Below are 15,709 nucleotides of genomic sequence, written 5' to 3'. Positions count from 1 at the left end.
CAGTGAGAAGCATGAATCCTCTGAGCATTTGAAAGTGGGGCAAAGAAAATTCATGGAAAGAGGTCAAATTTAGAGAAATAAAAGAATGTATTAATTTTTGCTTATAGCCAGACCATTTAAAAATGAAATCAAACACGTGACTTAAATATTTGGGGGAAATGTTTTTATTCCGGCTTTTGTTTCCTATGTACTCGTTGAATGGAAGCCAGGACTGCAACTTATTCAGATTTTATCATTTATATTTAGAATAGGATAAATTGCCAATTTTTTCATGAATAAATATTTTGAATTAACTTTTTCAAGCAAGATAAGTAAAAATGTAAGTTAAATTAACGATATCTGTTAATATCAAACTTACATAATTTATAACTGATTCTGTTGTGCTATACTATGACGAAGTAAACATTACAAATTATTTCTGAAAAGCATGGATATAGGAAATAATTATAGCTATTAATATTCCAGTTAGCACTTTTCTGAATTTTGAAAGATGGTAGCCAGCTTGAAAATAGTGAGATAAATTTAAAATATTAAAACTTTATTGACTTCATATTAATGAGATGCCTTTGACAACTTATTGTAATACCACACATTTCAGTACCTTTAAGAGTTATACTAATTGCAAAATGGAATGTCCCATGGGAATTTATAACAGAGTAGACTCTATACTCACTATCAGGAGATAAAGGTAATATTAAAGGAAGTATGAGTTGAGAAGATTGAGCCATTGTGTGGAAATAGTATCAGTGAATAGTTTCTACTACCACCTAGACATCTTCTTAGACAACCAAAAAAAAAAAAGTAAATAAGAATTTAAAAAAAATAATGTATAGAGCAACAGATTGTGACTCCTGGAGATTTGGACACGTATGAATATATAATTTTAAAAGCTTATCATTTACCTATGGTAGAAACATAGTGGTCAAGTATAACTTGGAAATGCATATTCTGACCTAACTATGAAACTGCTAAAGGTAAGATTACTAGTGGAAGTTATTTCTATGATTCATCAATACACACATGTATTTGGGGAAAAAAGAGCAAATAACTATGAACCAAATAGTAGAAGACTGTTTAAGACAATTATTTCATTGCAATACATCTTCCTTTGGTTGAAAAACCTAAAAAAAATTCTTTCCAAGTGTAACATTTACTTGTCACGTTCAGTGTTTTAATTACCCAAAATAGAGATTTCAAATAAAAATGTAGTCATCCAAGACATTTTGAGAAAACCCTAATTTTATTAGGAATATGGATACTTCCAGGTAAAACTGAGTGAGCTCACCTTAATGAAAAATGTATTCCCAGGCATAGAATTAGATGCCAGAAGAAGGTAGTCAATCTCTGCAGCGGGAGGCCTGCATACATTGGCCTAATGATAATGATACTGGAAGGATGATTTATCAACCATTAACATAAAGACTGGATTAGAGTAGTCTCCACTTAAATGAAGAAAATGTCCCACCACCTGAACAACGCCAATGTGATTTTTAAATGTTAAGATTTTCAAATTAAACAAAATTGAGAGGGTCTCTTTTCTCAATAAACTCTATTTTTGCCTGACAACTCAAAGATTCTGCAAGTGTGAAATCCTTATACTAAATGATAGGTTATTTTACTTATAAAAAACATATTTAAGATTAGCAGTTATTCCTAAGTGCTGTCATTTTGTTGTAACAACCTGTGATAGATACTTTTGGAGATTCTGGCATTAAAAGATCCACTCAGGCTCAGGCTACTTTCAAATACAAAAAAAAGGCCAGGTGCAATGGCTCACTCCTGTAATCCCAGCACTTTGGGAGACCAAGGTGGGTGAATCACTTGAGGCCAGGAGTTCAAGACCAGCCTGACCAACATAGTGAAACTCCATCTCTACTAAAAACAAAAAATTTTTAAAAATTAGCCAGGCATGGTGGTGGGTGCCTGTAATCCCAGTTACTCAGGAGCCTGAGGCAGGAAAATCGCTTGAACCCAGGAGGCAGAGGGTACAGTGAGCTAAGATCACACCACTGCACTCCAGCCTGGGCAAGAGAGCAAGACTCTGTCTCAACAAAAATTTTAAAAAGAAAGAAAGGAAAAAAGAAAAGAAAATGTAGTTCATTAGCTATTGCATAGACAAGGGCATTATTGATCCAAAGAATAATCTAAGAAATGTCCAAAATACAGGTTATTCCAAACCCTATCTGACAGAATGGATAGACAGTGTCAATTGAAAGTATGTATTATATAATCAAATTCTTTAATTTCTTCTGATTGTGATTTTCAATTTTTAAAAGAGAGAAAATATTTATGGGTAATGTTTAATTTACAAATTATGCTAAGGTGTTTTTCAGTCTTTCAAGATCTATTACTCATGACTTAATTATGGAAATGTCAAAATGTAAACATAAGAAAAAAGTAGATTGTTTAAATTGTTCACTAAATGCAAGAAATTGATCTCTAATTCATATCCAATATCGCACAGTAGGATGATATAAAATACATGAAGAATTATGAATCGAAATAACTAATAGAAATCATATAGAAATTAAAAAAAAAACAATTTTAGAATTAGTGAGAAAAATTGAAAGACTCACCTTTCCTACATATTCTGATTCTGAGAGCTGTCTCTCTTCTGTGGAGTCTGGACCTTGAGATAAGCTGGGGCTGAAGGCCATGAGGTCCGTCTTGGGCGAGTCCTCCCCAGAGCACACCCTCTGCCGCCTCTGCTTCGAGTAAGACCAGCTCCCCACGGCGCTGGAGCACACCAGCGTGGGCTTTCCCGGCGCGCACTCACCCTCGTTGGCCGGCACCGAGCACCGCAGCGCCGTGTACAACAGCAGCGTGAGCACCAAAAGGCTGGATATCGCGCAGATAGCGATGATCAGGTACACGTTGACATCCACCAGCGCAGCCTCTGAGCCCGCGGCGCCCACCCACGCCCGCGATGAGGCCTTGGGTGCCTGGCCACTTTCCACCAACGACACTAGCACCGTGGCCGTGGCTGTCAGCGCCGGCTCACCGTGGTCCTTCACCAGCACGAGTAGGCGGTGGCGAGGCAAATCCGCCTCGTCTAGGGCACGTGTCGTGCTGATCTCTCCCGTGTACAGCCCCACACGGAACGGAATGCGCACGCTGCCAGTTCCCAGCTGCAGCTCGTAGGAAAGCCACGCGTTGTAGCCTGAGTCAGCATCCACTGCCCTCACCTTCGCCACCACGTGGCCAGCACCCACTGACCACGGCACTACCTCGCTCACTGCGCCGGCAGTGGTGCCAGCCCTAGGCGCCAGCAGAGCCGGCGCGTTATCGTTCTCATCCAGCACGAACACCTGCAGCGTCACGTTGCTGCCCAGAGGCGGCACGCCCGCGTCGCGCGCGCTCACCTGGAACTGCAGCAGCTCCAGCTCCTCGTGGTCCAGCGGCTGCAGCGCGTACACCTTGCCGCTCTCCGCGTGCACCGACACGTAGCTCGACAGAGCGCGATCGCCCACCCGCCGCTCCACCAGCGAGTAGGACACCAGCGCGTTCTCCTGCGCGTCCGCGTCCCGCGCCGACACCGTGAAGATGTGGCAGCCCGGCGGGTTGTTCTCCTTCACGAACACAGTGTACTCGGGCTGCTCGAACGCTGGCGTGTTGTCGTTCACGTCGGCCACCTCCACGGACACGCTGGCCGTGGCCCACAGCGAAGGGGAGCCCCCGTCCCGCGCGGTCACCACCAGTTCATAGGCCGACACGCTCTCGCGGTCCAGGGCGCTGTCCAGCACCAAAGAGTAGTAATTCTTGAAGGTGGACAGCAGCTTGAATGGGACGTCTGGCGTCAGGGAGCAGGTGACATGTCCATTAGTGCCAGAGTCGCGATCCGACACCGTGATTAGAGCAATGACGGTTCCCAGGGAAGCGTTCTCTGAGATGGGAAGTGAGAGAGACGTTATTGAGACTTCCGGTGTGTTATCATTGATGTCTACAAGTTTTAATAAAATTTTACAATGTCCCGACATTGACGGGGTTCCTTTGTCAGTTGCAGTGACCTGAATCTCGTAGGATTTTGATTCTTCATAATCTAATTTTCCCTTAGTTTTGATTTCCCCTGAGCTGGGATCTATTTTAAACTTAGTCTGTATAGTGGAGGAAACATCACTACTGAGTGAATACACAATCTCGCTGTTTGATCCTTCATCTGCATCAGAAGCGTTTAATTTAACTACTAAGGTCCCATTTGCAGTATTCTCTAACAATTTTACTTTGTAAACTGATTGGGCAAAAGTTGGTTCATTGTCATTTACATCTAATACCTTAATAAGTATTTGAACGGTGCCCGTGAGCTCAGGTTTGCCCCCATCAGTAGCCACCAGTAACAAATTAATCTCGGCAGTTTCCTCTCTGTCCAGCGATTTCCCCAGAACGAGAGACAAAGATTGGCTTAGTTCATCATTTGTCTGTATATCTAGGAAGAAAAACTCACTGGAGCTGAGCTTGTAGGAGAGAAGAGCGTTTACTCCCGTATCTGCATCAGATGCTCCCTCTAGAGGAAACCGAGAGTCAACCAGTCTCGATTCGAAAAACCGGATAGTCTTTACTGCCATTGGAAATACTGGCGGGTTGTCGTTAATGTCCTTCACCTCCACGTCCACATGGAAAACCTGTAGCGGCCTGTCCACGATCACCTCCAGGTGGATGCTACACTCCGCGTTCCGCCCGCAGAGCTCCTCTCGGTCGATCCGAGAATTCACAAACAAAATGCCATTCTGCAGATTTACCTCCAGAAGGTCCCCGTGTGTTTTGGACGTCACCCGGAACAGGCGCGGCACCAGCTCCACCAGCTCTAGGCCCAGGTCTTGCGCGATGCGACCCACGAAGGTGCCGTGTTTGGCCTCCTCGGAGACGGAGTAGTGGAGCTGACCGCTCCCCACCTCCCAGAATGCGAAGAGAAGAAGCCAGAGCTGCCGAGTCCAGGCCTTTCGGGTCCTTCTGATAGAAGACGCCATTGCCAATCCTCAGTGATTTGATCAAATTAGAAGAGCATGTTTTGCAAAAATTTAAATATTCTAATCCCTGTTAAAGTCCTGCTGCTTCCCTTATTCCTCCGCTTCTCTGGAGTAACAAAGGGGCTCTGGGTATTTTCTTTCCTAGAGAACACTCTATGGAAGACAGCGACATCATGTGGCTCTACTGTTTATTCTGTAGATTTAAAATTAGTTAATTTTCTGGTCTAAGTTTACTCACAACTTTCATCTTGGAAAAATACCTATTATAAGCCCTAAAATATATTCGCTTTTTACCCTTTTTCACTCTGGTAAAAACGCACAACATAAAAATTACCATATTAACTATGATTAAGTGTACATTTCAGTAATGTTAAGTATATTCACATTGTTATAAATTTTTCATCTTGGAAAACAGAAATTCTATACCCATTAGACAACAACTCCCCTTTTCACCCTCACTCCAGTCTCTGGTAACCACAGTCCTATTTTCTATTTCTATGAATTTTGACTACTTTAGATATTTCATATAAGTGGACTCATACAGTATTTGTCTTTTTGTGACTGGCCTATTTCACTTTGCACAATGTCCTCAAGGTTTATCCATGTTGTAGCCTGTGACAGGATTTCTTTCCTTTTTAAGGCTGAATGAAAGTCCATCACATATACACCAGGTTTTGTTTAATCATTCAAGCATCCGTGGACATTTGAATTGCTTCCATCTCTTGACTGTTGTGAACAATGCTGCCATGAACATGGGTGTGCAAATACTTCTTGAGACCCTGCTGTCAATTCTTTTGGATATATTAACATTTCCCACTGTTTCTTCAAATGAAGAACATAGTAATCAAAGGTGTTTTAGTTCATTGAAAATATATGTATATATACTATTGTTTTGTGATTTAATTTTGATTTTTTAATTGTTTGCAGATGTTTGGAAATTAATAATTTTTGTTTCTCATTTGGATAATGATTATTAATTTAGAATATTTCCTTTTCTATTACATTTAGACTTTTATGCAAGAATAATATAATTGATCTCTTTTTTAGTGTTAATTACTTGAGAATATTTTCTTTTGTTAATTTTTAGATGATTCCATCACAGTCAAAAAAAATGAAAATACAATAAAGATAAGATGAGGATGAAATAAAATGAATCAAGAAGTAGGATAGCATACAAAATGCCTAATAAAGGGTCACTTTCAGTTACTCTAAGCATGTCACAAATTTTGTTTTCAACTTTCTAGAGCAAAGAGAAAAGTAAAATTAATTGCAAAATTTGCAATGTCCATAAGAGAAAAGCAAAGCTCTTGTTAAGAAAAGCTAGCTTTTTTCCCAATAACAATTTTTCCCTTGTGTACAGTATCTTAAGATACTTATTTATACCATCTATGAGAGTGTGTATTTACTCTAATCATATTCATAACGGATTATTCATACTCTAATCATATTCATAACTATATTTATCATACTCATAAATGATTTAAGCAAAAATAAACCAGAGAATCACTTATTGGCTTGTACTTAAAAATGGGTAATTAATTACTGGTTTCAGGCAGAACTGGACCTACACCCTTCCATAATTCTATAAGGAAAATAATCTCCACATTTATAACTCCTTTTCCTCTGCTGACCTTCTCAGTTAAACTTTTCCATGTGCTGGCAAAATGGCCAAAGTAGCTTTTTAGACTACAAATTACCAGTGTAGTGACTCTCACCAGAAAGTGCCCTTTTCTAATAGTCCAGCAAAAATCCTGAATATTACTTCCTACAGCCCAGTTTGGATGACATAAATTTCCTTTAGTCAATAATTGTGATTGTTCTCACATTGGCTAGACATGGTTCACTTGTTCATTCTTGAAGCCAGAAAATGAAATCAGTTTCACCTAAATTATGTGAACTGAAAAGTGGAAGGTTGGTTCTTATGTGAACCGAAAAGTGGAGACCAAAATTCTCCTGGAGCTTAAACTAGTTGCAGATAGCTACAGAACTGGTCATTACAGCATTAGGTGGTTGCAAAGCAACTGCATATGTATGATACCCAGTAAGCATTATTTAATCTATGGCCAACATTGACCACTGTGAACACATGAAGGAATTATACCAAGAATCCAGATACTAGCTTCAGGAAACATGGCTTGCTTGAGAAAATTTCTGAAATCATATAAAGTAATTGTACTGGATTTTCAGAATGACATATGTGGGGGTATAAGGACATTTTGTGCTGTTATTTAGGATTTCTGAGAATCTAGAATACTTCTCTCTCTCCCCCGGAGATAGAGTACTGTTGCCAGATATGCAAGTACATTTCCCCCACAATGGGGAAAAGAGACTAATCAGCCAAGCTCAGCAAATATCCCTCCTCCCCCTGATATCTCTTGGTACCTGTAGTGGGTCAAAGATACCCCAAAAGACGTCTATGCTCAGAACCTCAGAAAGTGACTGTATTTGGAACAAAGGTCTTTGCAGATATAATGAATGTGAGGATCTTGATATGAGATCATCCTAAATTAGAGAAGGCCATACATCCAATGATGGTTGCCCCTTATAAAAGACAGAAAAAGAGAAGGCATATAGTAACACGGGAAAGAAAGAAATGTGAAGACAAAGGCAGGAACTAGAGTTATGCTGCCACAAGCCAAGCAATGCCAAGAGCTACCAGAAACTGGAAGATGAAAGAAAAAATGTTCCCCTAAAATCTTCAGAAGAAATGTGGTCCAGGCAACACCTTGATTTTGGACTTCTGGCCTTTGTAAGAGAGAAGAGGTTTATTCTTACAGAGACTGTAAGAGAATAAATTTCTGTTATTTTAAGCCACCAAGTCTATGGTAATTTGTTGCATCAGCCCAAGGAAACTAACAGAGTATCCATTGCTAAAATTATACCCTTTGCACCTATCTACGCAACTGCATATCCCATAACATTTACATGTCCAAGCACTCATTGTTGCAAAACCTTCAACCTAGTCTTTCACAAAACTACTGCAAGACCCCAGAAGAAGAAAACAACAAGAGGAATGGATGCTAAGCAAGAAAAAAGAAGGAATATCTATGACTTTTTAAAATTCAGCTTATTATTGTTTTAATATTTTTCATCTGCTATTTAAGAAAAAGAAAGCAAAACACAGTAGTTTTTTTATGGAATTCAAGTTATCTAATCTGCTTAACGGTCACGTCTTAGTAAAAAATATCAATAATAATGTTCTCCTACAGTTGTATTTCCTGTTGTAAAAAAAACTCTCCTCTTAAAATTTCTTCTGTTCGTATTAGCTTAATGGCAGTGGGATCCCAATACATATGCTGTTGTGAGTTGATGTTCAGTTTTCCCTCTAAAATAAAAACAATTTTATTTCTTGTAAATAAAATTACAAGAAATAAAAGTTATTGGATACTTCATATGACAGCTTTTCTTCACGTTTGCTCAGCATCCCAGATTGTTTTGACTTTACGGCATCTCAATGTCAACCAGTGCTTATGTAATTGCTGAACAGGAAAAGAGAGCAGAAGTCTTTCACTGGCAGTTACATAATTGTGCTTGGAAGTGACACACCATTCACATTTCATTGGCCAAAGGAAATCATACAATTGTGCTACCTCAAAGCAACAGAAAAGTGAAATCCTCCAGCATTCTCAGAGGAATATTGGTAGTGGCCTTGTCCAGGACCAATATAAACTATTTCTCATTTTCATCTATTTACATCCTTGACTGACCACAAGTCTCTAAGGTCCCTTAAATGATACTTGCTAGCTTGTAGAAGACAACTTGTGAAGAAAGACAAACCTACTGAAACACATGTTAACTATATGAAGATTTGGAATGGAGCAAGATAACTACCAATGAGAAATCCATTCATATTTACATTAAAGTAAATACTAAGTGACAATACCACTCCACAATCATCTTTTTCTCCATTCTAGAATTATCTTTTTGTAAAAATCACTTTTCAAATTTTGTATTCATACACCCATTTATTTTGGTTTAATAGTAATTCACTATTATTTGAGATTCACCTTCAAGTTAATACCCTCAACTAACCTACAAAACTAAATAAAGTAACATTGAATGTATCTAAAGGCAATCCTGTCTGGACATTAATATTGTTAGCAAATGGGCTATGCACAGTAGCTCAAGCCTGTAATCCTAGCACTTTGGGAAGCCAAGGCAGGTGGATCATCTGAGGTCAGGAGTTCGAGACCAACCTGATCAACATAAAGAAACCCATCTCTACTAAAAATACAAAATTAGCCGGACATGGTGACGCATGCTTGTAATCTCAGCTACTTGGAAGGCTGAGGCAGGAGAGTCGCTTGAACCCGGGAGGCAGAGGTTGCGGTGAGCCAAGATCATGCCATTGTACTCCAGCCTGGGCTACAAGAGCAAAACTCCATCTCAAAAAAAAAAAAATATATATATATATATATATATTTAGCAAATAAAGCTTTGGGAACAAAATAATGTGAATTGGAAAGAGAAATTATTTTGTGATTTTCTAATCTATTTTTCCAATTTTATAATCCTGCAATGTTTGTCTCATATTTTGAGGAACTGGGACATTTTCTTGGCAACATGATCCTAAGATCATTTTTTTCTGATTCTTGCCAAAAGGCTGAGTATGATAATATATTGAAAGTTATAGAACATCCTTACAGCCTATTTTTTACAATACTTGAAGCAACTGTATAAGTTGTTAATACTGTATCAACTCAAATCTCTGGAAACTTAACTAGCAAATTACATTAATTTCTCATAGAATGTCTTCACAAGGGGACATTCATGTATGTTTGAATGTTTGACAAAAATATATTTATTTAATACTTAAGTAACTTCAGAAGTAAACATAGGAAATAAAATTTAACATTATGCCCTTGACTGAATGACTAGCAAATGCAATATTGCCTACATCAAGTATATTTCCATAGATTTTGCAAAATTGCTATAAAACATACTTCCCAGTATATTGCTCAACCTTTACACGATCATCAGTAATCAAACCTTCCTTGATTTTATAGCAGAAAGAGGCTATTTTTTTCTCTCTTGAAGAAATGGAATAGAGAATTTCTTTTTATTATTATTTTTCATGCTTCGATATTGACTTACAGGAAGGTAAGTATTAGGATTTGCACTTAGCCTAGGCTTGATTTTTGAAATGACTCCCACCTTTCTCTTGATCTTTTACTTTGGCTTTTAAGCAGATTTTTTAATAATTTGCTTTTGCCAATGTCTTCCACTGTAAGCTACCTTAAATATTTTAGGAAAGGTAAAGAACTGTATTAGAGCAAGCAAGTTTTGAATATTCTTGGGAAATTTGAAGAAAACTTAGTAATAATACTGAACTTAGGTTTTCTGAACCTCTGCTCCTTTATCTACAAAATGTGACTAAAGTTTCCACTTCACAAAATCATTGGAAGGATTGAATTAGCTAAAAAGTAAAGAGTTTTAGAACATTTGTGAGTGAATGGGAGGTGCTTAATAATTGTTTCCTAACTGGATCCCCGAAATAGCAAATACTTGCACTATTAGGCCTTCTAGACCCAGGAGAATTCAAGGTTAATGGCATCAGGAAATTGTTCACAACGACAATGAAGTCGAGGTTGTATTTTTTTAATATAAAGAAGTTAAATCGCTAAATAAAATGGTATTTTTTGTTTGGTTGGTTTGGTTTTTTGTTTGTGTGTTTGTTTTGAGGTTTTTTGTTGTTGTTATTGTTGTTTTTGAGATAGAATCTCACTTTGTTGTCCAGATGGGTTGCTGGGTTCACTGCAACCTCCGCCTCCGGGGTTCAAGTGATTCTCCTGCCTCAGCCTCCCCGAGTAGCTGGGATTACAGTTGCCCGCCATCATACCTGGCTAATTTTTTTGTATTTTTAGTTAAGACAGGGTTCCACCATGTTGTCCAGGCTAGTCTCAAACTCCTGACCTCAGGTGATCTGCCGCCTTGGCCTCCCAAAGTGCTGGGATTACAGGGGTGAGCCACCGCCCCTGGTGAATAAATGTATTTTAAATTACATTTGTTTAAAACTATTCAGTTTATTGTTCACTTTGAAACTTAGCCACGTAAAGGAAAGGCAGATGACTTCTGTAACTTCACCTAGAATTGTTTGTATGGGGCTTGACATTTCACCAGAAGATATAACATAATAAGTTACCCTGAATATGACAGTTATTTTACTACATTGGTATCCTGTGTTGAATATGATCATTACCTTGTGTTGTAGCTTTTTTTAACCTGCCTTTAAATCAAGAACTATGACAATTTGTCCCTAAATTTTTTTGTTTGTTTTCTAGTTCCATTCAAGACAAAACTGCTATTAATAGAATATCTGCATTCACTGGTACGATTTGTTTCAATGTTAGTGAACACCCTGAAGACATTTTTTAAAGTGATATTTTAAAAGATGATTAGACAAGTTAAATGTGAAAAATATTTAAAGCCAAAGCTCGAAAGTTGGACTTACATTACCGGAAAGATTCAAATTTACTTCTGGTTGTTCATTTCTTTCTGACGTGTTAAGACTTGGAGGTAGGCCTGGGCTGAAGGCCATGAGGTCCGTTTTGGGTGGGCCCTCCCCAGAGCACACCCTCTGCTGCCTCTGCGGTGAGTTCGACCAGCTCCCCACCGCGCTGGAGCACACCAGAGTGGGCTTGCCCGGCGCGCACACACCCTCAGTGGGCGGCGCTGAGCACCGCAGCGCCGTGTGCAGCAGCAGCGCGAGCACCAGCAGGCTAGACACCGCACAGATGGCGATGATCAAGTACACGTTGATATCCACCAACGCCGCCTCTGCGCCCGCGACACCCACCGACGCCTGCGACGAGGCCTTTGGCGCCTGGCCGCTCTCCACCAGCGACACAAGCACAGTGGCCGTGGCTGTAAGCGCCGGCTCACCGTGGTCCTTCACCAGCACCAGAAGGCGGTGGCGCGGCAAGTCAGCCTCGTCCAGGACACGAGTCGTGCTGATCTCGCCCGTGTACAGTCCTACGCGGAACGGGATGCGCGCGTCACCTGCCACCGATTGCAGCTCATAGGACAGCCACGCGTTGTAGCCTGAGTCGGCGTCCACTGCCCTCACCTTTGCCACCACATGACCCGCACCCACCAGTCGCGGCACCAGTTCACTGACTGCACCACTAGTGCCAACCACTCCAGGCCCCAGCAGCGCCGGCGCGTTATCGTTCTCGTCCAACACGAACACCTGCAGCGTCACGTTGCTGCCCAGAGGCGGCACGCCCGCGTCGCGCGCGCTCACCTGGAACTGCAGCAGCTCCAGCTCCTCGTGGTCCAGCGGTTGCAGCGCGTACACCTTGCCGCTCTCCGCGTGCACCGACACGTAGCTCGACAGAGCGCGCTCGCCCACCCGCCGCTCCACCAGCGAGTAGGACACCAGCGCATTCTCCTGCGCGTCCGCGTCCTGCGCCGACACCGTGAAGATGTGGCAGCCCGGCGGGTTGTTCTCCTTCACGAACACAGTGTACTCGGGCTGCGCGAACGCTGGCGCGTTGTCGTTCACGTCGGCCACCTCCACGGACACGCTGGCCGTGGCCCACAGCGAAGGGGAGCCCCCGTCCCGCGCGGTCACCACTAGCTCATAGACCGAGAGGGTCTCGCGGTCTAGGGCGCTGTCCAGCACCAAAGAGTAGTAATTCTGGAAGGTGGAAACCAGCTTGAAGGGGACACGGGGCATTAGGGAGCAGGTCACCTGCCCGTTGGCACCTGAGTCATGGTCAGACACGCTGATGAGGGCGATGACGGTGCTAAGTGGAGCGTCCTCTCTGATGGGCAAAGACAATGAAGTTACCGCCAGTTCTGGAGCATTATCATTTATATCCAGCACTTTCACCAAAACCTTGCAGTGATTTGACATTGGAGGACTTCCTTTATCAACTGCCTTTACTTGAATTTCGTAGGATTTTGTTTCTTCATAATCCAGTTTGTCAATTAACCTAATTTCTCCTGAGCTGGAATCAACTTTGAATTTTTCTTGAATGTCAGGAGAAATACCACTGTCAAAGGAAAAGACGATTTCGCCATTTGCACCTTCGTCAGCGTCAGAGGCATTTAATGTGGTCACTAATGTTCCATTTGCTGCAGTCTCTAATAAGTGGACTCTGTATACTGCTTGGTCAAATAGTGGGGCGTTATCATTAACGTCGAGCACAGTGATCAGCAGCTCAACTGTACCTTGCAGCTCCGGTTTGCCCCCATCAGTGGCTGTCAATAATAAATGAACTTCTGGTGTTTCTTCTCTATCCAAAGATTTTCTCAATTCAAGCCAAAGAGATTTACTCAGTTCCTCACTTGCCTGTACATCCAAAGAGAAATAATCACTGGGGCTGAGGGTGTACGTTAGAAGAGCGTTAGCACCAATGTCTGCATCGGCAGCTCCTTCTATCAGAAAACGCGAATCCAGGAGTCTAGATTCAGAAATGAATATTCTTTGTTCTCTACTTCTGAAAACGGGCGGATTATCGTTAATATCTTTCACCTCCACGTCCACATGGAAAACCTGCAGCGGCCTGTCCACGATCACCTCCAGGTGGATGCTGCACTCCGCGCTCCGCCCGCACAGCTCCTCCCGGTCGATCCGAGAATTCACAAACAAAATGCCGTTCTGCAGATTTACCCCCAGAAGGTCCCCGCGGCCCTTGGACGCCACCCGGAACAGGCGCGGCACCAGCTCCGCCAGCTCCAACCCCAGATCCTGAGCAATGCGGCCAACGAAAGTGCCGTGTCTGGTTTCCTCCGGGATCGAGTAGTGGAGCTGGCCGCTCCCCACCTCCCAGGCTGCGAGGAGCAGAAACGAAAGAAGCAGATCCCGGGTTCCCAGGCCTCCTCTCCTAGAAAACACCATTGCAAAAGCACTACACCTGTCTTACTGCTCTCTCCTTACTTCAAAATCATACTATTTTATCTAGTATTCCCAATCATCTATCTCGTCACCGTTTCGGTCTTCTCTCAGGCAGTGACAAAATGGAGCTTCCTCCTTTACTTTTAGTGATCACTATGTCTTTTCTATTCACAAGACTCTGTGGTATACAGCGACATCATGTGGCCAATGTAAATTTTAGGTCCATTCATTGATTTTCAAAATGCAATATCTATACCCGCCTGCAATGTATTCAATGCAATCATTTTCAATTCTATGTCCTTTAAAGACCCAAGACTTTTAAAATCTCATTGGAGAGTATGTAATCCGGTATTTTCCTTTAGTAATGATTAAAAACATACTACAATTAAAATAGAAACTTTAGGATGTACTTAAATAACCTCTCCTTACATCATTTTATTTAAAACGATTTATCGGCTCATATATTTTTATTATAAATATTTGCAACTGAACGTCAAAGTTTTAGAATAAGGTACTTTAGCTGCTAAGATTTATCTTATTCTAGGATGGCCTGGGTGTTTATTTTTTAAATGATATGATACACACACATACATATGTATATATAGTTATCAGGTACTTACAGATTACATTTTTGGAAATTTTCTGAATACATGTAAAATTCCTTTAATGTGGTATGAACAACTTCATCATTGTCTGATACTTTAAATATTAGAATAAAGATATTTGTGACATTTTCCTTTGTTGCTTGTTATATAATGACCTAAGTATTGAACTTACAACTTTGACTTCCAAAAGTCAGTACTCCTAATTTATTCAGTGTACACTAGATCTTTTATTCCTATGTTAAATTTTCACCCATGCTTTTTTCTTATCAAGAACAAACATTGTCATATTACAACAAAAATAATATGGATATTGAATTGCAATATCAGAGACACATACTGAGAATCTTAATATAGTCCATAGTCAAAAGAAAAATGTAAATCTAATGCAAAGATATACTTAAAAAATAATTTGAGAATAACCTACCTATTAATAAGCCTCTCTTTCAACTTCAGTCCAATTTATAATCAGAATCCCATAGCTACATCTTAGTTTGACTAAGAAATGTGATCAGAATAAGCTATCACTGGTTATTTTTAAAGGAATAACCGTAATGTTTCTATTTTAAGCATAAGAATATTTAAGAATATTAATATGAATAAGGATTATTTAATCCAGTATGTCTTCATAATCAGAAAGCCTAAATCCTTGTTTATTTGATAATTAAAATGTAGATAAAACATGGAGCTATTTTTTTTAACAAGCAGTTTATATATTTTAACAGTAGTTCAATGTAGTAATTACTTTATTACAAAAGATACAGCAATATAAGATACATGAATTCTCTTAGTCCAAAAATGAAGCAAATTTTGAACTTGGAAACATTCTAAAGGTTAGCAGATTTAGAGAACATTGTCAACATTTGAAAGTGCAAAGTAGTTTAATGTGTTAAAAATTTTGAAGAATGACACACAGTGGTGAACTCTCTGGGTTTTTGCCATATCTATTCCAGACTTGTAGCAGAAGAAGCCAACAACCCAGAAACATCACTTGGTACTGATGCAAATAGCTTAAAAAAAAAAAAAAAAGCATGCCCTCAAGGCAAAGGACGAGGAAATAGGCAGCCTAGAAAGAAAAAAAAAACTCCTAGATAATTATTTACTCCAGGTAATCACCACAGAAAAAGACTGCGGCCCCACACCAGCAAAAGTTGAGTGGGGAATCTAGATTTACACTCTTACAAAGCTGTTATGAGGAACCCCAATACTTCTGGTGGTATCAGACCAGTCCAAAATATGAAACTGAGACTTTCATTTTCCCAAATGCTAACAAGCTCCACAGCTGTGGTACCAGAGGAGGC

At 40.4% G+C, this 15,709-nt stretch overlaps 2 protein-coding genes across 2 annotated transcripts; both read right to left on the bottom strand.

Moving 5' to 3' along the window:
- Window positions 1-2,516: 2,516 nt before the first annotated feature.
- On the bottom strand, window positions 2,517-5,077 carry LOC135270633 (protocadherin alpha-2). The gene has a single exon (XM_064366407.1). The coding sequence runs from the start codon at window positions 4,962-4,964 to the stop codon at window positions 2,517-2,519; it is 2,448 nt and encodes an 815-aa protein (XP_064222477.1). The 5' UTR covers window positions 4,965-5,077.
- Window positions 5,078-11,238: 6,161 nt separating this feature from the next.
- LOC105710386 (protocadherin alpha-1) lies at window positions 11,239-13,962 on the bottom strand. Its single transcript, XM_064366410.1, has one exon. It carries the CDS (start codon window positions 13,807-13,809, stop codon window positions 11,386-11,388), a length of 2,424 nt encoding a protein of 807 aa, XP_064222480.1. The 5' UTR covers window positions 13,810-13,962; the 3' UTR covers window positions 11,239-11,385.
- Between the last annotated feature and the right edge of the window lie 1,747 nt (window positions 13,963-15,709).

Source organism: Aotus nancymaae, unplaced genomic scaffold (assembly GCF_030222135.1).
Source record: "Aotus nancymaae isolate 86718 unplaced genomic scaffold, 86718_ANA_hifiasm-v0.15.2.pri h1tg000064l_1, whole genome shotgun sequence".
Lineage (NCBI taxonomy): Eukaryota > Metazoa > Chordata > Mammalia > Primates > Aotidae > Aotus > Aotus nancymaae.
The sequence above is the reverse complement of the archived record's forward strand: the minus strand, read 5'-3'. Positions and strand labels throughout refer to the sequence as shown.